This window comes from Coffea eugenioides, unplaced genomic scaffold (genome assembly GCF_003713205.1).
Source record: "Coffea eugenioides isolate CCC68of unplaced genomic scaffold, Ceug_1.0 ScVebR1_1381;HRSCAF=2222, whole genome shotgun sequence".
Taxonomy (NCBI): Eukaryota; Viridiplantae; Streptophyta; class Magnoliopsida; order Gentianales; family Rubiaceae; genus Coffea; species Coffea eugenioides.
Window position 1 is genome coordinate 21,166 of NW_020861778.1, and position 20,667 is coordinate 41,832.

Consider the following 20,667-nt stretch of genomic DNA (forward strand, 5'->3'; position numbering starts at 1 on the left):
TTCAGTTTTAATTATCAACATTATTGAGATGCAATCAATTGAAACGTTCTATTTTTCTAATTAGTACCACAATTGAAACGAGTACATTGTATACCTGACAACAACAACAGTTTACTTGAAAAAATTTGAGCCAAATGTATGCTCCAAAAATTTTAAAAATATATATTTTTTTTTATGCTGCTGTTTTTCAGAGTTAAAATGCCCCTCTAAAGCCTTAATTACTGATTGATCGTAAACAAATCTACCTATAGAACAAAGTTATAGTACACCAAATTGATCTCACAAAACTGTCAAGCCTCCTTTAGGGCAAAACACAAAGGCAATTGCCCTGCAACTACAATACAGATTCCATCTTTGTTGACAAACTACTCTTCCCAATAACAAGCTTATACCTGCAGGTTCCATACAGGTAAAGCTGTTGTGTAAGAACTGAAGAAAAGAAGCCTATTTAAAATCACAACAAAAACAATTGTACAGTTTAATCACTTTTTATCTTCATGACCCTTTGAGCACTTAGTGTCTGCCTTCACCTGAGATTTTCCTAGCTTAAGATACTAGCTGAACAAATTTATCATGTACTAAGTCAGGACTTATCAGCATTAAGGGCCTCAAGTTGCTTTCTTAGTTCATCCAAGTCGTCCAGCGGGTTGCTTCCCTCCCCAGGAACAGGCAGATTTGAAAATCCATCTGCACTTGGCAACTCATGCGTAAGGCCATCCGGAAGAATGCCTGAAAGAAAGAGATTTAGGATCTTGTCAACCTCTGCTGGCCTTTGAATAACAATAATAGCAGAAAAAAAAATAAACCAAAGAAATCGGATTAGTTAATATCAAGCCCTTCATCTTCTTAGCACAAGCTCAAGATACTGGGAGGACATTTTTTAAGTGCAAAAACACTTCTACGATGACAAAACATGACAATAAAAAAAAAATTAATAGTTTACTACTACCTAAAGTTCAGTTGCAGATTTGTCGTAGAGACTAAAGTGGGAACAACAGAACTAGGAAAGCACCAATTCCAGGTTCGTATTATGCTTCTCTCCAAGTGAGAGAACAGAAAAACAATATGAACAAAGGTAAGATATAGGCTCCAAATTTCTGGCAGAGCATTAAACTGTTAATCTGCCACAATATGTTTTGTCCAATCTCCATCCTTACCTTTAACTTTTCAAGTGAAAAATGAGAAGTGATTATTGACACCTTTGCTGCCTCAATTAACACCATCCTTTCCTTTCAACTCCAAAAATAGGTGGTCTAAAAGGGCAAGCATTGGTTATGTAGTATGATAAAAAGGCTGATTTCAAGAATATAGATTCCTTGATCTTAAGGAAAGAACAAAAAGAGACCCAAAAAATTAAAAAGAAAAGGAGTAATATTTCCAGAATCTTATAATCTGCCTTTGAGACTATTAAAACAGTTCTCTATGAAAACTGAAACCATCTAACCAACACATTCTTGGATCTTATATGAGGGAACCCCTTATAAGCATGTGACTTCAAACCAACATCACAAAACTTCTTGTTCCATGATTAACATTCTTTGACCAGCTTCACATTTTAAAGTTAGATCTTGAAAAATCAACAGAAAGTTTTAACATCAAGTGATAGTTGCCACAGGCTAATTAAAATCAAATTAATGATAGCATGATTATTCTGGAAAAAAAGAAAAACCTGAACTTCTGACATCTGGACCAGCCACTTCACTGTCATCAACGACACTGAAAAGCACAAAAGGACATGATACAGCATCAATCACAAGGCCAACAATAAAGACTAGAGAAAACAAATGTACTCCTCAAATAGATCATCCACTAACAAAACAAGGAAATCTTAATGTCAAATGTTTGGACTACAAGACTAAGAAAATCAAAGAAAAACTTCTATAGGCTTACCTTATGTTCCATTCATTATCTGCATGAATGGGACATTCTGTTGCAGACTGTGCTTCGGCCTCCATCTTTGCTCTAGCAGAAGCATCCCTGGCAGGCTTTGCAAGAATGTATTCTTTCTGCAGCACATGTAGCACTTGCTCAACATAGAAGCCAATATGTAAAATAAAAAAGCAAACAACTTGTAAATTCTCCATTGTGCTTTATTTACCTGTCGTTCCAAACATGCTGAATTTGAACATTGAGGGTTTGGCTTCATTTCCATTGTTGGGAAATAATCTTTGAGGGCATTGTAACCCTGATATCAAAAACAAGAATCAGTGACATTTGATGCATAATTCCAAATATATTTCTTACGGAGGAGAATGAGGATTTAAATTGTACCAGATAAGGGGTAACTTGCCCGAACTTTAACAAATATTTAAGAGCATTTTGAACAAGAAGCCCAGCAACAACACCCTGTCAAGTCAAGCAAAATAGCAAAAACATAGAACACAAAATTCAAAAACCAATCAGCAATGCTCAAGCCTTCACACTTAATATGCACAAGAAATTTGGACTTATAACCATGTAATAAAAATTAATGAAATGCAGCATTATGTAAAAGTTTTAGCAAAAAGAGAGGAGTGATCAATAATCGAAAACTCATTATGTAAAGAAAACCCCATCTGGTTAAAAAAGGGTTGCAAGACGGTCTCTCAGGTACAAGCATGTAAAATAACATGAATGTCATGGAAAGATTTCAATCCAAGATTGAGATTTCCTATCATTTATTAGTTAATCATTGGTATACGATATTACTCTATTTTCAGGAATCTAATGCTGAGGATGATGAAGGTTCACTATTTGCCAAAGGAAGTTGTCAAACAACTTGAGTTATGCTATATATAGCAAATAACTCCATGACAAAAAGATAGAAACATCTCTACATTTTCTGAAAACTGAAAAGTTATTACCATGGTAGTTGGTAGAGATGCAGCACAAACCCCTTCACGCTTTAGTGTGCGTTCATCAACACCAGAAGCAACAACCTGACAGATAATTTAGTTGTAGATTACTTTCTTAACTTTGAAAGATAAATAATCTCCCTCCCCCCCCCCCCCCCCCCTCTCCCAAAAAAAAACAAAAGAGCATAGCAAGCAAAGATGCAAAGGACCAACATAAGGCCAATTGATTGCAAATGCAAGATAAGTTTCAGAATAAAAAATTTATCAGTAATACATAAAAGCTACAATATATGTCAACTAAATACAGTTTTCATGAGAAAATGGAAATGAATCAAACAAGAATCCAACTATGAAAGTTTTGGCACCAAATATTTCAAATCCACCCAGATCACTGAAGTTACCAAGGGAGGTGCACATGCAAAGCACGCAGTTTCTCCGGGAACCAGCAATTGTATGTGACCTGAAACCGCATTTTCAGATACACCTGCCCAAACAATCTCTCTTGTGAGTCCTTCGCAAAATTTCCAGCTCAAATAAAAATTTTCATTTGAAGCATCCCATCAACTATGAGACAGAATCAGAGATGAGAATACAACAGCCCTGAGGCAGAATCAAAATATTGACTTGTGTCTTGATATCCTAAGCTCAACAACTAGTTACATATAGAGGCATAGCATTCAAGTATTGTGTGTCATATAGACGGCAAATAAGATGGATTCGAAAAGGACAATATGCTAAATACAAATTTAATGAGATATAGAGACATAATAACCAAGCCTATTAATGCTTTGTCTGTAGCCTAGCATTTTAAAGATGTTTTACACATGGTTTTTAACCAGATTAGGAGGACAGAAACAAAAATATTGCAAAGCATTTCAGCAACAGAAATAAAATGGGCTACGACGTAGCATGTCCATCATTGGAGTTTGATATACCAATGAACCTACAGAAAATGAATAACCATACTCAAAGATGCAACAAAACTTTGTATGATGCCAAACAAACTGACGTTTTCATACAGAAGATACAAAGGCATCATCTTCCTTACCAGATTCCATCCATGTTTGGTTTAATTCATTGCAAGCCTGGAAAAAAGTGCAACTTTAGTTAAGACAAAATTGTAACATTGAGTCACAAAAGAAAGAAAGAAAAAAGGAAACAGAAGAGATTCCAACATTTTCTATAGAACTAGTGGAAGTAAAACAAATGCATCAGAACCAATCCGAAAATGCATCTAGTATCAACTGTTACCTGATTTACTACCATCCTTGCTTCATAATTATCCACACAGCTTAATACAAGATCCACTCCGCTACCTTCTTTATGTGGGCCAAACGACTTATTTTTGAGACTTGACATAAAAGTTTCAAAACCTTGAACAGTTGTAATATTCAGTGTATAGCTCTGCAACATTCAAAACCTAAATAGTATCATTATCTAAATGATAATGTAATAGCTATATAGTGTTTTTCTGCTAACAGGAAGCAAACTTCATGCTCAAATTAAGAATAACAACATACAGTGAAAGCAGACAATAAAAGTGATAAAAATCAGAATATTCTAGAGCAAAACTACTGGCACATTCACTTTTTGATTTATGTTTCTTTGTTTGGGAGCTGGGGTATACAAGGTGTAAAGGTGCTAACACAAATTTTAGTAATGTGGATAAAACCACTAATGAATGAAACAGGATAACAAGAATAGTCAAATGGTATAAACAAGAAGCAGAATTTATCAGTGGAGATGTAACTGACTTCCATGCAGCAAATTTGGCAAAAACAAGGGCAAACATTGAAGGGTTAGGAGTATAAAAGGCAAAGGAATCAGAAGCAGGAATATCACTTGAAAACATCACCTCAAAGACAACATCTGGATTAATGTCAGAAAGAGTTTCAACAGCAGCTTCTGTTTTCGTCATGCCAACCTAAGACAAAGAAGAAGAAGGAAAAAAAACTGACAGTTAGACAAGTAACTATAGATTATAATTTCATATTTAAAGATAGCAGCATTATGATTCCGTGAATATTGTTGAAAACTTGGGAGAAACAACCATACATGCCCAAATTAAAACACCTCAGCTTTCTTTTCGAGGAAAAAAAGAAGAAAATAAATTTAAAAAATCAAATAAAATGTACTGATTTAGTATCTACATCATACTATCCAACAAGAGGAAACAGAATCTGAAAATGCTTCAAGAACAAACCTGCTCTGGACGGAAGAAAAGCCTATTCATGTTAGCTAACTCTACTTTGTCATAATCATACAACAATAGACGACCAACGCCACACCTTGTCAACATTTCAGCGGCAACACTGCCCACACCACCTATACCCTGTACATAAAATCAGAGAATGAAGAGAGGCAAAGCTTATTTTTGGATGCAGAAATATAGCGTGATTGAAAGATCCAACTCATCTATCCTCTCCAAAATCAAAGCACAACATTGAGCTCCCAGTGGAGTTTCAGATAAACTTATCAAGTGGATAAAAACTATTTACGAGAAATTGGATATGATATATAGTAGACTGATAAACAAGTCCATATTTAAAACAATATCAGGTTCAGGAGTTGTTTTAATAATTTGAAAAAGCAAATGATATGAATAAATCTTCACATCAACAAGTAAAGAATAATAAAGATGCCTTTCTAATCTCGTGTAACTTCCAAACCTAAACATATGTATTTATGAACTAGAACAATGATCATGCACAAATCTTGAGAAAGAGCAGCATATTAAGACAATCATGTGAAATGAGAAACAGGCATTGGAAACATAACAAATAAGGATAACGGGATATGCTAAGATACTTACAACAATGGCAATTGAAAATTGCCTTATTCTTTCATAGTTTTGCACAATGCCCATTCTCTGAAGTGCCATAAGCCTACTGTAGGGATTGCTATCAACAACTTCAGCACTCATATCCTAAAATAGAATAAGTATAAGATTATGGGATGCAATATAGTAAAGCAGCTGAAATGATATGATACAACCATAGGAGTAGCTGAACACAGTTACCTTAACTTTTGAGCGGTGCATGCCTCCTGACTTAGCAAGATTGGAGAGCCTTTCAATTCGACATTGTAACTAAAAGCACAAACACTAAGGCCATTAAACACATTTCTTATATGCACCATTGCAGTGAAAAAGATTGAAACTTTTTCGGAAAAAAAAAAAAAAAAACAAAAATCCAACACCAAGCAAAACCCATTATTTGTATTGGAAAAATTCAACTTTTTAATCAGAACTAATATGGAATTTGGTCAAAATTCAGAACCCAGAAAAACAACGAATTTATATGGCATTAGCAGAAAACATTAAACTTTATAACTAGAACCGATCAGCCATTTGGACAAAACCCAAAAAGCAGCTGACTTTTAAGTCTTTGCAGGCCTGCTCTAGCAGCTGTTCTTTGCATCAAGATGTTTGCACATAACGATTCTTTGCAATAGTATAGTCAACGTACTTGGGGATTATTCCCCTTTATTCAAGCTCCAGTTCTACATTAATCAAAACCTGTCCCCCATAAAAAGAAACAAAATAACAAAAGAAAACCAGCAAAACCCACAGTTTATATGAGATTCAACATACTGAATTCCTCCTGATATAACCTCAAATTGGCATTTAAAGTTAACATAACTTGAAATTCAAGAATTTCTAAAATTCCCTTTTAATTTCATATGTCATGCAAGCTTTGATCTTTCGGAGCTAACTACAATATATACAGCAACTGTATTAAAATTAGAACAGAAGAATGGAATCAAAATTAAATAGCTGAAAAGCCCAATAATAGGGAGGCTTACTTGATGGATTTGGGATTGATGAGAGGGATCTGGCAATGAATTTTGCAGAGAATTAAGTTCGTTTAAAATCTCTTTGAGCTCAGTCTCCATTGATGATCCCTTTGCTTATGCTTCCAATGCCTTCAACCTTTTCCCTTTCCTTGAAAATTCGAAAAACGATTTGGGCAATAAATGCGGATACGAGGCAAGGAATCTTTCAACAGCAGCAAGAAACACACACAAACACTAACCTAAAGCTAATCCACAGCACTACCCAAAAGGCTAACTTTTGGATAGCACGAGGCAAGGAATCTGAATCCAAAAAGGCCGAAACGCAAAGGGGGCCTCTGGGTTGGCGCCTCTGTCCAAGTGCTCTGTCTAAGGGTACAAAGTAGTAATTACAAATATTATCAGTCTTACGTTAATAGGGCGAACAATTAATATTCATTAAAATGTGGTTTTAGTTATAGCATGAAATGTATGCATAATATTCAATTTACTTGATCACAATTTGATAAAAAGTGTGGTATGAAATCGATTCCGTGGATCAACAGGTCGAGTTTGAACGCGAGTACAAGCTAGCACACGAACTTTATAATTAGAGTATTCAATTTAATTAAATTCGTTTACACGTCTATCTATCTATCACAGCAGCTTGATATATACAATGATTACAATTTTATATTTGTACACTTACTTCTTTTGATTCATATTTATAGGTGGTTTTGGGCAACATGATTTCATCAAGAATTGTAATTATTATTATGTGTGGATGAGGTGCCTATATATACTAATGTCTAATTAAAAATATTAACGGATTAAGAATAGAATAAATGGTATAAGTGGCCATGGAACTAATTAAGATTTCTTATTTCTAGTCATTAAACTTTTTCTTTTGTCAAATTGATCTCTCAACTAATGTAAAAATACATCTTTGGACCTATATATTTTTGTTTCTGACAAAAAATTAATGTACTTTTCATTATTTGATTGACCAACTTGGCTAAAACAAATTTTAGTAATCAAAACAAAAAAAAAATCTTTGATAGTTTAGTTAACGCGTTTGCCATTTTGCTCCTAAGGAGTGATTGCAAAGAGTACGAATCCAAACATTTCAAGGGTTATGTAATTAGGAGAAGAATTGAAGTGAATTTAGAAAACCAAACGTGGAATGCGTCCAATTCTACGAATATAACAATGCCTATCACCTATAATTAGAGATAGTGGCTGTGCATTGTGCTCTTCCATGCTTGCATCTCAAGTATGTTATTGTTACGAAAGGCTCATGAGTATATTCAATGTATTCAAATGTTATAAGCGTAAAATAATAATAATACTATGGTTCATATGATTTTCTAAATGATGTTTCCAATTTTAATCTCTGATTCCATAAGGATATGTGTTGCATTGAGCTCACATTGTGTGTGTGTGTGTGTGTTTTTGGGTTGGGGTTGAGATGACAGAATATGGTGATTGTGGTGGTGGAGATAGAGGGAGAGGAAAATAACAATAGAAGGGGCTCAACAGTAATAGCAGGGATTCATTTTTTTAATATTGTTTTTATAAAAAAAAAATGTCCCTTAAAAAGTGTGTAATTTCAATGAAGCCTATCTTTGATAAATTAAGTATAGTCAACTAATTATCAACCTAACATTGTTAGAATGGTGTTGTTAATTGGAACCAACTTTTTACTTTGGAGAACTGATTAAGACATCCTTGAAGTTTTCAAATTCATTCAAGCCTCTCATTGATAAATTAGAGGATAATATAAGTGAACTGAAATTCATGGAACCTCCTTATCTTTCAAACATTTCCATGAAACTCCCTGTGATTTAAACTGATATGGAACAAAGAAGTTTGAAATTCCCAAACTATCCCAATTTTCTAAACAACAGGGATCAATTGAGGGGCTTAATTATAATTTTAAAAAGTTTGTTTTCCTGTTTTATTTCTTGAAGAAAAACACTAGTTTAGGGGCAGAATTGAAATTCTAAAAATTTCCTGTCTTCGTGCCCAAATTACCCACATTTGCAATGTTACCACTGAAACTTTCATCTTCACTCTCCAATTTCACCACCTCGTCATCATCGTCGTCGTCGTCGTATCCAAAAAAAGAAAGTTAAAAAGCTCTAGTAAAAAAAAAAGGGAATTTGAAATCAGATGTGATTTTTGGTTATTATTTTGCTAAGGGAAAATGACATGTTTCATCCCTCATATTTCATAAAAATATTCTTTTCGTCCCTCACATTTAAAACGAAGCAAATTGGTCCTTCACATTTAAAAACTCAAGTTTTTACATCCTAAAAATAAACTCTCAGTTGTGAATCAAACCATCTAACAACCCGGCTACAAATTTTGAGGTTAGAATTGGTAGATCACTTACATTGTGAATCACAATTTGGTGGGGGAGGGGTCTTCAATATGGTCTTTTAAAAAGAAAAGCAGTTCGAATTTTGAAACAAGAAAAATAAGAAAACTTACATAGATTTAGCCTTATAGATCATGCAGTCTAAATTTTACTACATCTTCAATTTTTGGGTTGGTAAGATGGTGTGTTAAAATTTGGATTACATGGTCTATACAAGCCAAGTCTATCCAAGTGTTTGCCGTGAAACATAACAAACTATTTAGTCAGAAGTAGATGTTGAATATTACCAAACTTTTTTAGGTAAAATCTAGACTTAATTAATTAAAGGTGTTATGACAGTATATCAAAGCACATTAGTGAAGAGTATTGGCATGTATTTTTATCTTATATTTGTTTAAAAAATGTGATGTATATTTTACTCTAGAAAGATGTGATGGATCACCAATGATACCATTATCTTTGCTATGATCCCTTTGTATGATTGCAATATTAAGTAGATTAATTATCTAATCGTTTTTTTTTTGTCGCAACCAATCATTGTATCTATTATTGTTTTAGCCGTCCAAATATTTTAAATTTTCACGCAGACCACTTTTCCAATTTGAAATACATGTTTTTCTTCTTCTTCTTCTTCATGATTCGATTTTGGCATGGCTAAGTGGATTTTTTTTTCTTTTGGAATTGGAAAACTTGTAATTCACTCTGAAAAGTAAGCAATAATGCATAATTTTACTGCAAAGGCAGAAACAAAGAGTATGAACTTTAAAGAACCATTCAGATCCCCTTCATTTTTACACTGACAAGTTATACCCCTTAATTTTTAAAAAAATGTTTTATTAGATATTCTAGTATTGTCTAAGAGCTTAAGGGAGAAAATGACAAGAGGATTGTTTGTTTTTTTTGGTGGTGGGGGGTGGGGGGGGGAGGGGAAGAGTGCTGGTTTTCACTTTCCTGTGCAGGCAATCTTGATTACTTTTGGAGATTTTAGGGAAAGGCCATCGAGTAAAGTCAAAAAATACGGCAAATAAACTTCAGAATTTTTTTTTTACCATCTGGACCCCTGATGTGTTCAAAAATACAGAATTAGTTGTAATTGTTGTTGTGAATTTTTTATCTACATTTTTTGTTGTTTTATTTGCTATTTCAATGCGTCCATCGAGTAAAGTCAAAAAATACGACAAATAAACTTCAGAATATTTTTTTTTTTACCATCTGGACCCCTGATGTGTTAAAAAAATACAGAATTAGTTGTAACTGTTGTTGTGAATTTTTTATCTACATTTTTTGTTGTTTTATTTGCTATTTCAATGCGTGAAATGATGATTGATTATGACATTCTGCTGCCTAAACCTTATTCAACTTAATACATCATTCGTGATTATTGTTCATATTTAGGATTACGAATAAAGTTAGTTCCAATTTCCACTTTCAATTAAAAATTCCTACCATGTTCAAATGAAAAAGAAGAGGGTTTAAGAATCTAATCAAAGATTTTCAGTTACCTGATCAATGTCTCTATCAGGTAAAAAGAGGCTTACATTCATTTAGAAGTTGCATTTCAAATTATCTATAAAAGGGGGCTCTTAGTGGAAGCTAATAATTGTAGTAGGGAACTCAAACGAAGCCAAAGAAAACCAATTCACATTTCTGAACGGAAAAGCAAAGATGTATACTTCCAATTGAGCAAATAATTGGCTTCTTCTTCAAACATTCTATCTCATTACTTCTTTTTTTCCTCTTCACTATCCTTGTTGTCAAATGGCGAAATTCCACTTCAAACCCCTCACAGAAACTTCCACCTTCCCCTCCGAAGCTTCCCATAATCGGAAACCTTCATCAACTCGGTTCAATCCCTCAACGGTCTCTGAAATCATTAGCTAAAAAATACGGCTCCCCAATGCTGCTTCATCTGGGCAGCAAGCCGGTGCTAATTATCTCATCCCTTGATGCAGCTGAAGAAGTGATGAAAACACATGATTTAATCTTTGCCAATAGGCCTAAAGCAGCCTTTGCTGGGAGACTACTCTACAAATTCAATAGCATAGCATTTTCTCCTTACGGCGAATATTGGAGGCAAGTAAGAAGCATTTGTGTACTTCAGCTTCTAAGTAACAAGAGGGTTCAGTCGTTCCGAAGCATAAGAGAAGAAGAGGTTGAATCAATGTTGAAAAAGTGCTCCGTCTTCGATAATTCGTATGGACGAAATTTTGGCAACACTTACGAACAATATAGTTTCGAGGGTTGTCATAGGAAAAAGGTACTCAGAAGAGGAAAGTGGGAGCAGGTTTAAGGAACTTTTTGAGGAATTTATCATGTTATTGGGTGATTTTAACGTTGGAGGTTACATATCATGGCTTTCATGGATCAATAATGTTAATGGCTTGGAAGCAAAGGTGAAAAAAGTGGCCAAAGATTTTGATGAATATTTGGAAAAAATTCTTCAAGAGGCAGTTAAAAAGCAGGAAAAAAGTGGAAACAAGAATGGTGGTGATGAGAAAGAGCAGCAGAATCTTGTGGATGTTGTGCTCGAAATCCAGAGAACAAATGCTACCGGTTTTGCTTTTGAGCGAGATTCCCTTAAAGCCATCATTCTGGTAAAGAAAATTGATTATCAGCTCCATTTATTTCCTTTCTTTCATTTGATTATCTGCCTATTACAATTTTAACGTTTCGATTTACAGGTCTTCTGTCATTAAATAAGTTGTCAGTGAAAAAAAAAGAATAAGTTTGTCATTGTTTGATCTGTCGATGGCTGAATTGCATGCATTTCTTGTATAAAATGAAAAAACTGATGGCATTGGATTTGATTTTGTGAAAACCTAAAAGTTGATTTTCAGAAACTCACACAAATTACCTAGGAATAACAAGTAATCTTCAGATAATAAAATACGTTGCTGCTTATAGGTTTGAACCATATTTGCAAACAGTTCCAAAGCCACCCTAGTCATTTACTATTATTTTGACATACCATGTGAATAACTTGATACATTCTTTTATCTTGATTGTGTTTTTCTTGTCCAAATCCAATCATGCCAATGACAATTTAAGAATTTTAGAATGGAATATAATAAAGTATAACTAAATACTTTTAGCTACACAAACTGTTCTTCTTAAATAGCATGCATTATATAGGTAAGTAGAGCAGGAATATGTTCCTAGTGAAGTGGATTCCTTTAACGTATAACTGAAAAGAGCAAGCTACCAAGCGCCTTCAGCAATCATGCAGAGTGCAGACACCAAATATTCAAGGCATTCAAATATTAGTTTGGGTAAATTACACATAACCGCATGTAGATTTTCACATAAACCCATGTAATTAAATGTAAAGTGGAAGTTTGATAAAAAAAATAGCCTTTGTAACGTCATTTATTAAATACCATTATTGTCCTTACTTAAGCATTAAACCGAATAATAACCTGACCACCTTGCATAAAAGCATAGGAAGATTATATACTTTTTTTTTTTTTTTTTGTCGAAACGATAGGAATATATTGATTGGAAAAGGAAAATATACAGGCGAGACTTGCTCGATGCTATACAATGTGCACTTAGCACAATAGATTGGGATTAACCCATTCTACATCAAAATAATTGCTCAAGGCTTGAGCGCTAAACAACCAAACTAGATCATTCCTTCTATATTTCCCTATGCAAAAGGAGCATTTATAAAACATCTTACTTAGCTCGCGGATGTCCTCTATTAGTGTAGCTAACCATATGCCTACTATTTTTGTTCCCTGTATTTGCTGCAAAAGGTCCGTATTAGGGACTCCAATACATACTAGCCTCCATCCTTGTTCTGCTGCTTTGATCAAAGCCCATTTAACACCTTCAGCTTCGTGTTGAACTTGGTTTGAGCTCTCACGTTCTCTCATTTTCCATCCCATCACATCCTGCCCTCTGCAGTCAGCTGCAACTATACCATATCCAATGGACTTTGATGTCTTGTTCCACTTGGTTGCTACTCTTAACTGCATGCCTACGGTTCTGTTATCTAGAGTTTGCCTAGCTTCTTGTTCCTGCCTGTGAGGTGGGACTGTTGTTGATTCAATACTGCAATTCCTAGTCTTTTTTATCCCATCATTGAACTCCATCCATGCATTCCAGGCTTTGGTGATCACTTGTGCTGGCTCATGCGTTTTGTTGTTGAACTCCTTATCATTCCTGCTTTCCAGATATGCCACAAAATGTAAGCTGTGAGAGATATATGGTCTATCCCCTGGTCTCTCTGAATTGCTTCGGATAATGCAGTCCACCACCTGCTGAAATTCCCAGTCAGCTCCTGAATCCCATCCCATTGTATTGGTGCAGCTTTCCAGATCTCCTTTGCTTTCTTGCACTTCAGTAGAAGATGCTCCAATGTTTCTAGCTCCTCCCCATAGCCTGAGCATATAGGGTCTCCTTTTGATATTCTTCTCCATATTAATTCTTTGATTGGAATCGCTTCTTACAGGCCTTTCCATATGAAGATCTTGACTTTGTGACTGATCCTTAGGTTCCACAGCACTCTCCACATGTCAGTCCTTCTTGGCCTGTAGCTAGCTTCAATTCCTTCGCTTCTCCCTCTGTCCTCTTGCTCTTTTTTAGCTTGGATTGCCTTGTATCCTGATTGCACCGTGTATTCCCCTTTCTGACTTCCTGTCCAGAAAAAATTGGCCTATCTTCCTGTGATGCTTATGGGGATCTTGAGTATGTTATCAGCATCCTCCTTTTTGAAGTTTTTAAAAATGATGTTTCTGTTCCACCTGTAGCCTTCTATCAAATCAGCAACTTTCTGAATTTGGCAGTCTCCTGGCTTGGTTGTGACAGGCCTTCCTAAATGTTGGTTTGGGATCCACTGATCTTCCCAGATTCTTGTTGAGAGACCATTCCCTATCCTTTTCCGTATTCCCCATTGAAACTCTTCTCTTGCACTCATGATGCTTTGCCAAAACCATGAGGCATTGTTGGGGGTTTTGGAATCCAACACACTGCAATTTGGGAAGTACTTGCTTTTTAGAATTCTGCTGGATAACAGATTTGGATATCTGATGATTCTCCAAATCTGTTTAGCCAGCAGAGCTCTATTGAAACTTTGTATCTCCTGGAATCCCATACCACCTCATTTCTTCTCCCTTGTCAGCTGCTTCCAAGCTACCCAGTGAACCTTATTCTTGTTGTCTTTTTCTCCCCACAAGAAGTTGGAAAGCATAGAGCTTATCTCTTTGCACAACCTGCAAGGCAATTTGAAACAAGACATTGTGTAATTAGGCATTGCCATTGACACAGCTTTGATCAGAATTTCTTTTCCAGCTGAGCTTAGAAGCTTGTTTTTCCAGCTTAGCATCCTTCTTTTGATGTTATCCTTTATGTAACCAAACAGCTGACCCTTAGATCTTGATATCACCATGGGCAGTCCTAAGTATTTCCCTTGCGATACTTGTTGAATTCCTCCTAGTTCTAGACACACATCCTCCTTGGTTGCCGCATCCACATTTTTGCTGAAAAACACACTGGACTTGTCTAAATTGACCATCTGACCAGATTCTTGTTCATATACCTCTAGTATCCTCTTCAGCTCCTTGGCTTCTTGAGAATTGGCTTTGCAAAAGATCAGGGAGTCATCAGCGAAAAAAAGGTGGGTTATTGAAGGACCATGTCTGCTTATCTTCATGCCTGCCATATTCCTTGTCTGTGTTGCTCTCTTCAGTAGACTGGAGAAACCTTCTGAACATATGAGGAATAAATAAGGTGACAGGGGATCACCTTGTCTTATCCCTCTTTCTGGTACAATGTATTCCTTACACTCTCCATTGATGTTAAAAGAGAAGGAGACTGTAGTGATGCACTTCATAATCCATGTTATCCATTTATCACAGAATCCCATTTTTCCCATCATATCTTACAAAAACTGCCATTCGACTCTATCATAGGCCTTAGCCATATCAAGCTTCACAGCCATAAATCCATCCTTTCCGTGCCTTTTATTTTTCAGATGATGCAAGTACTCATGAGAGATAATGATGTTATCCAGAATGTGTCTCCCAGGGATAAAAGCAGATTGATTAATGCTGATGCAATGATGCAGAATTGGTTTAAGCCTATTGACTAGAATCTTGGCTATAATTTTGTAAATCACACTACAAAGGCTAATGGGTCTGTATTGCTTGATGTTAGTGGGGCAGGGGACCTTTGGGATCAAGGAAATGATTGTATGGTTAATAGCCTTTAGCATAATACCAGAATGAAAAAAGCTTTTTATAGCATTTACCAGGTCTCCTTTGATTATATCCCAGAATTTTTGGAAAAAAAGGGGGGACATCCCATCTATGCCAGGAGCCTTGTTGCTATCCATAGAGAAGATTGCAGATTTGATTTCCTCTTCTGTTACTACCTTAGTTAGATCCTGGTTCATAGCCTCAGAAATGGATTTTGGGATTCCATCTATAATCTCATGATTACTACTCTCGGTTGATTTGGTGAAGAGTTGCCTGTAGTAGTTACCAACTTCAGTTCCCAGATCAATCTCATTTTCTGTCCATGTCCCATCTTCCTTTTGTAGTTTCTGCACTCTGTTCACTTTTCTTCTACCGTTAACCTGTGCATGGAAAAACTGGGTATTTTTGTCTCCTTCTTGTAACCATTTGAGTCTAGCTTTCTGGCTCCAGAACATTTCCTCATCCCTGTAGGCTTCCTTCAGTTGCATTTTGAGAGAAGCCTTTTCCTTCCTGATGCTTTCCAGTGAAGTTCCTTGAATCTGGTCCAACTTCTCCTTAATACTCTCAATCCTTTTCCTAGAGTTCCTGTTACTTTTGTTGCTCCATCTAAGTAGAGCAATTCTACAATTCCTCACTTTTGTCTTAACCTGAAACATCCTGGATCCCTCTACATTCTTGTCCCAAGCTTCCTTGATAACCTGAGTTATTCCTTCTCTTTGAAGCCATCTTTTGTCAAAAAAGAATCTCTTTTTCCTGTTCCTTTCCATGGGGTTAGTATCCAACAGCAAAGCACTGTGATCAGACGCATGGGACTTCAAGTGAGTGCATTTTGCTTTTCCAAAGTTCATGTTCCATTCTACACTGCTCAGTGTTCTATCAAGCCTTTGTTTAATTTCACCGTCCCCTTCCCAGTGATTACTCCATGTCCAAGGCTGACCTTCGTAGCCAATGTCAATCAACTGATTTTCATTGATAAAGTTCTTGAAGTCAGTGAAGGTCCACTCTTCTCTGATTCTTCCTCCCCATTTCTCTTCATTGGAGCAAATGTCATTGAAGTCCCCTACTATTATCCATTTGTTACCCCATAGATGTTTCCTTCTTTGAATAACCGACCACTGTTGTCTCCATATTGAGTCATCACAACTAGCATAGATCCCAACTATCCACCAGTCACTACTACTGCTTTGGTCCTGTATTTGAGCCTCTAGAGTGAAGGCCGTGTGTTGGACCTGCAGTATTTTGGTGTGTGCACTCCAGTACAGGACCATGCCTCCTGCTTTTTCCATCGATTCCACTATATAGCTGTGCTCATAATTTAGAATCCTTTGGACCTTTTCCATATATTGTTTCCTATTTTTAGTTTCACATAGAAACATCACTTCTGGGGAGAGGAGTCGCTTGTACTCCTTCAAGTGGGGAACTGTCAAGGGGCTCCCAGCACCTTGGCAGTTCCACACCATAACCTTCATGGATTACTTGGGGTCCAGTGAAGGCTGGCACCCACCACTTCCTTTAATCCTTCTATTTCCATAACTTGGTCTCCCCCTTTGCTTTTTTTCTGGGTGTGTTCGCTTGTTTCAGAGTCTGTCATATTTTCATCTTCCACAGCCAGTTTCCTTTTAGACGTTCCTACTTGGCTCAGACAATTGCTATCAATCTGTTGCAAAGCCTTCCTTCCCCTTCCCATTGATATCCTTGTTGTTTTCCTTGTTTTCCTTTCCTGTCTCTGAGGATGTTCTACTTGAGTTCCTTTGCTAGTTTGACCCACTGGTTTACCTTGTTCCTCACTTAGCACAGTACTGTTACTACCATCTTCCTGGATGGTTAGATCAGCATTTTGCTTTGGTTCTTGCAGCTCCCTGTCCACCATTACCTCATCCTCTCCATTAGTTCATTGGAATTCTGGTTTTTTGCATCTTTCCATTTCTTTTAGAAGCTCCATCATCTTATTACTGCTGGATTGTTGAGCTCCTGCCTGGACTTCCTCGACTGTTATTTCCTCCCCTTTGTCCATATTTGCCTGGTTTTCTACTCTCTTTTCCTTGCTGACCAGAGTCTGAACCTGTAGTTCTGCATTCAAATTCCTTGATATATAGTCCACTCCCTCCTTAGGTGTATTTTTTCCTTTATCCCTTTCTTTCATATTTTCCTTCCCCCGTGGAGCTGTGGACTCATATTCCTCTTCCTGCCTTATTGATTCTTTCCTCACCAGTTCCCCATTTTCCACCCCCCAGTTTTGTCTATTAGAAGAAGATTTGTAATAGTTATTCTCCTTCTGGGGTGAAGATTTCCCAAAATTAACTCTCAACCATGGCCCGTACTGGTTCTCTAGCTGCCCATTTCCTGCTAGTACCTTAGACTGACAAGCCTTTTCACTGTGGCCTATTATCCCACATTTGTAGCAGAAGTTCGGACACCTTTCATACTTGAACTTAATCCATCTCTTTAGCCCATTCTCTTTGATTGTTGTTCCACGAAGCAAAGGATGGAATATGTCAACCATGACTAGTGCCTTCAGATGCTTTCCTTCTTTGCCTCCATTCTGCGGACTGACTACTTCCCTGACTTCCTTAAACACTGCACCGACTTTCTTTCCTACTTCCTTAGAGATGCAATGTAAGGGAAGGTTCCACATTTGAACCCATAGTGGTGCTATACTGAAGGCCTTAGGATCATCCTCAATCCCCTCATACCACTTACTCAGCACAAGTATCTGGTTATCTAGAATCCACGGCCCTCCACTGATTATCCTTTCTCTAGCTTCCTCCCCTTGAATTCCGAACTGGAAGAAATTTGGTCCTAATTCAGTCACTTTGAGCTCTTTCGGGTAACCCTAAGCACTTGCCACAAAATTTTTTACCCCAGTAAAGTTAGCTATTTTATCTCCCCTGATTCTCCCCAACAAACTGGTCTGGCATTCCTGCCTGCCTATGCGAGCATCTCCTGCATCTATATCAGTCACACTGCATTCATGGCTATTCAAGGCAAACTTTTGCATGATTTCAGTCAACTCTTCAGCCATAGTAGTAATATGAGATTTAGGTGGAGACCCACCTCTCTGTAAGTATGAAAAGGATCTAAGCAAACTGATACAGATGAGTACTCAAATCTGCAACCTTCCACTAGGTAAATGCCTTACTGGGAGATCAACAAACATGAACCAAAAAAAACAGAAAGGAAAACGAAAAAAGTAACTAATGCAGCAAAGAGTTAATGAAGAAACCTAGGTGAAATTCAGGCTTTAAAAAGCATGCATTTATGGCTGTAAATCCTGTTCTGCGCCGTTCCAACTTCTAAGCTCCGACCAGCTATAAATAGTATGTCCGAAGCTCCTGGAACCTGGCACCTTCTGTTCCGACACCAATCAGCACTAACACTTGAAATTGTTTGGACTTGCGAACAAATTCACGTTGATTGGTAGCAAGGTATTTAATTGTTAGGTCCTTATCTGAGTCTCTGTTTTTGGATTTTTGAAAGTTTGAAAAGTTTGCAGAGTTGAAAAGTTTTGGCTCCCACTATTGGGGGGAAAGGCTCTCGTAGAGAGAGAAAGAGCTCTCATAGGAGAGAGACTGATCATAGGAAGATTATATACATAAATGCAATAATCATAGGGGTAAAGTGGACATTCATGCAAAGTATAAGGGGGTTAAATGAATATTATAATTCCATCACACCCATTTAAAGAGGTCTTGTGGTAATATGAAAAACCCATGTTATGTGCAATTTATGCTATCAATTTTCATGTAGCTTAATTTTAGGGCACATTACACTTTACCCCCTATGGTTTCAAAAACTTTATATAATGCTCTCATGATTTGGATTAAAATGTTAAAATAATGGAATTTACAATCCATAACGGAGTCAATTAAAATATCAAAAATATTCTTATGTAAAGTTGAAAATTATTTATTAATCACAAGGGGGTTATGCATATATCGTGAAAACCATAAGGGGATTATATGGTAAAACATTAAACCGTAAGGGATTAGAGTGTCGTGTATATTATGTTTATATATTTTGGTCACTTCAATCATTTGAGTTTTTAAACAAGGGTAATTTCGACATTTTCATAGGTTCCGTTACAAATAATTATTTCCGTTACTTTGACACTTTAATCCAAACTATGAAGGGATTATACATAATTTTTAAAACTATAGGGGATTATGTACAAAATACTAAACCATAGGGAGGTAAGGTGTAATTTGCCCTTAATTTTATTATAACTTGACAGAAGTTTCTAGTTCCTTTTTTTTTTTTTTTTGGTTTCACAAAAAACAACAGAAGAACGAATCGATAATACATATTTCACTTTCTTTTGCTTCCGGCAGGACATGATTGTATGTGGAACTGATACTACATCTACGCTGCTTGAGTGGGCAATTTCAGAGCTATTAAGAAACACAAATGCCATGCACAAATTACAAAACGAAGTGAGACAACTCTTAGGATGCAAATCATACATCACTGAAGATGATTTAGAGAACCTCCATTACCTGAAAGCAGTAATAAAAGAGGCTCTTCGCTTGCATCCACCAGTTCCATTACTTGTTCCTCGTGAATCAAGCAAGGCAGTCAAAATAATGGGATACGATATAGCTGCCGGCACTCAAGTGATTATCAATGCTTGGGGAATTGGAAGGGACCCAAAACTGTGGAAAGATGCTGAGGAGTTTCAGCCGGAGAGGTTCTTGAATAGCTCTTTGGAGATTAAAGGGCAAAATTTTGAGTTCATCCCATTTGGTTCCGGAAGGAGGAGCTGCCCTGGTTCTGCATTTGCCTTGGTTACAGCTGAACTTGCACTCGCAAATTTGATCTGCAGCTTTGATTTTGAATTGGCTGGTGGAGCAGGACCAGAGGATTTGGCTATGACTGAAGCACCTGGGATCGTTACGCCAAGGAAAGTCCCTCTTCTACTAGTTGCAAGTCTACCTAATTAGGCACTTCAAGATTCAAGATACCTGTTGGTGGTAGTTCTATGAGTACCATTGTATCTTGTCACCTTTAAATTTGAGATAGAGTTGATGGGGAAAACTTTTAAAATGGTGAAATATTGCGTTATGATGAGTATCGTGTCCTTGTGTATTAAATGTGGGATTTTGATATAGTTATATAAGGTGTAAGGTCACCAGTTCATTCTGGGGATTTCGGATTGCTTGGGATCATAGTGGTCTATAATTTATGTTTCCATTGGTACCTCCTTCTCTCCTCCTCCCTTTCTCCCAAAATTATGCAGTGTTACGCCACTAGGGGGTTCTTCCACTCTTCCCCTTTCTGCTACCCATGAGATCACCCACATAATGTTGTTATGTTTTTCTTGAAATTTAGTATTTGATAATGTGAATACAAACTGGTCTGGTCAATGGATGCGAGGTCAGTGATTAATGCATTTCTTCTTAAAAGAACAAACAAATATCCTTGTGTAACGTTGCAATTTGCATATGCAAACTCAACGAGAGCTCTAATTTACTAGATGCAAAGATTTCCA

The 20,667-nt window shown here is 36.6% G+C and overlaps 1 protein-coding gene and 1 pseudogene across 3 annotated transcripts; one reads left to right on the top strand and one right to left on the bottom strand.

Annotated features, from left to right (window-relative positions):
* Window positions 1–242: 242 nt before the first annotated feature.
* Window positions 243–6,972, bottom strand: LOC113755284 (ubiquitin-like modifier-activating enzyme 5). Of its 3 annotated transcripts, none has more exons than XR_003465610.1 (15): window positions 6,639–6,972; window positions 5,854–5,922; window positions 5,647–5,760; window positions 5,038–5,166; window positions 4,690–4,758; window positions 4,086–4,238; window positions 3,883–3,919; window positions 3,236–3,318; window positions 2,844–2,918; window positions 2,272–2,346; window positions 2,099–2,185; window positions 1,891–2,006; window positions 1,670–1,716; window positions 487–729; window positions 243–392 (listed from the first exon to the last, which is right to left on the bottom strand). XR_003465610.1 is itself a non-coding variant. In XM_027299323.1 (15 exons), the coding sequence occupies exons 2-15, from the start codon at window positions 6,726–6,728 to the stop codon at window positions 584–586; spliced, it is 1,290 nt and encodes a 429-aa protein (XP_027155124.1). In that variant the 5' UTR covers window positions 6,729–6,777; window positions 6,869–6,969; the 3' UTR covers window positions 243–583. The 3 variants fall into 3 exon arrangements, 2 of the variants coding, with proteins under 2 accessions (XP_027155124.1, XP_027155123.1); XM_027299323.1 differs by having other exon boundaries at window positions 243–729; window positions 6,639–6,777; window positions 6,869–6,969; XM_027299322.1 differs by having other exon boundaries at window positions 243–729.
* A 1,111-nt stretch (window positions 6,973–8,083) lies between these two features.
* Window positions 8,084–20,119, top strand: LOC113755276 (annotated as a pseudogene).
* The last annotated feature ends 548 nt before the right edge of the window (window positions 20,120–20,667 follow it).

Bases quoted from the DNA above. Each gene is read 5' to 3' on its own strand.
- LOC113755284 (XM_027299322.1), bottom strand. From the start codon at position 6,728: ATGGAGACTGAGCTCAAAGAGATTTTAAACGAACTTAATTCTCTGCAA. The intron at 4,239-4,689 runs GTGATGTTTTCA...TGAATGTTGCAG, and splicing joins ATCCAGATGTTGTCTTTGAG to AGCTATACACTGAATATTAC. The intron at 3,319-3,882 runs GTAAGGAAGATG...TTGTTTGGGCAG, and splicing joins CCAAACATGGATGGAATCTG to GTGTATCTGAAAATGCGGTT.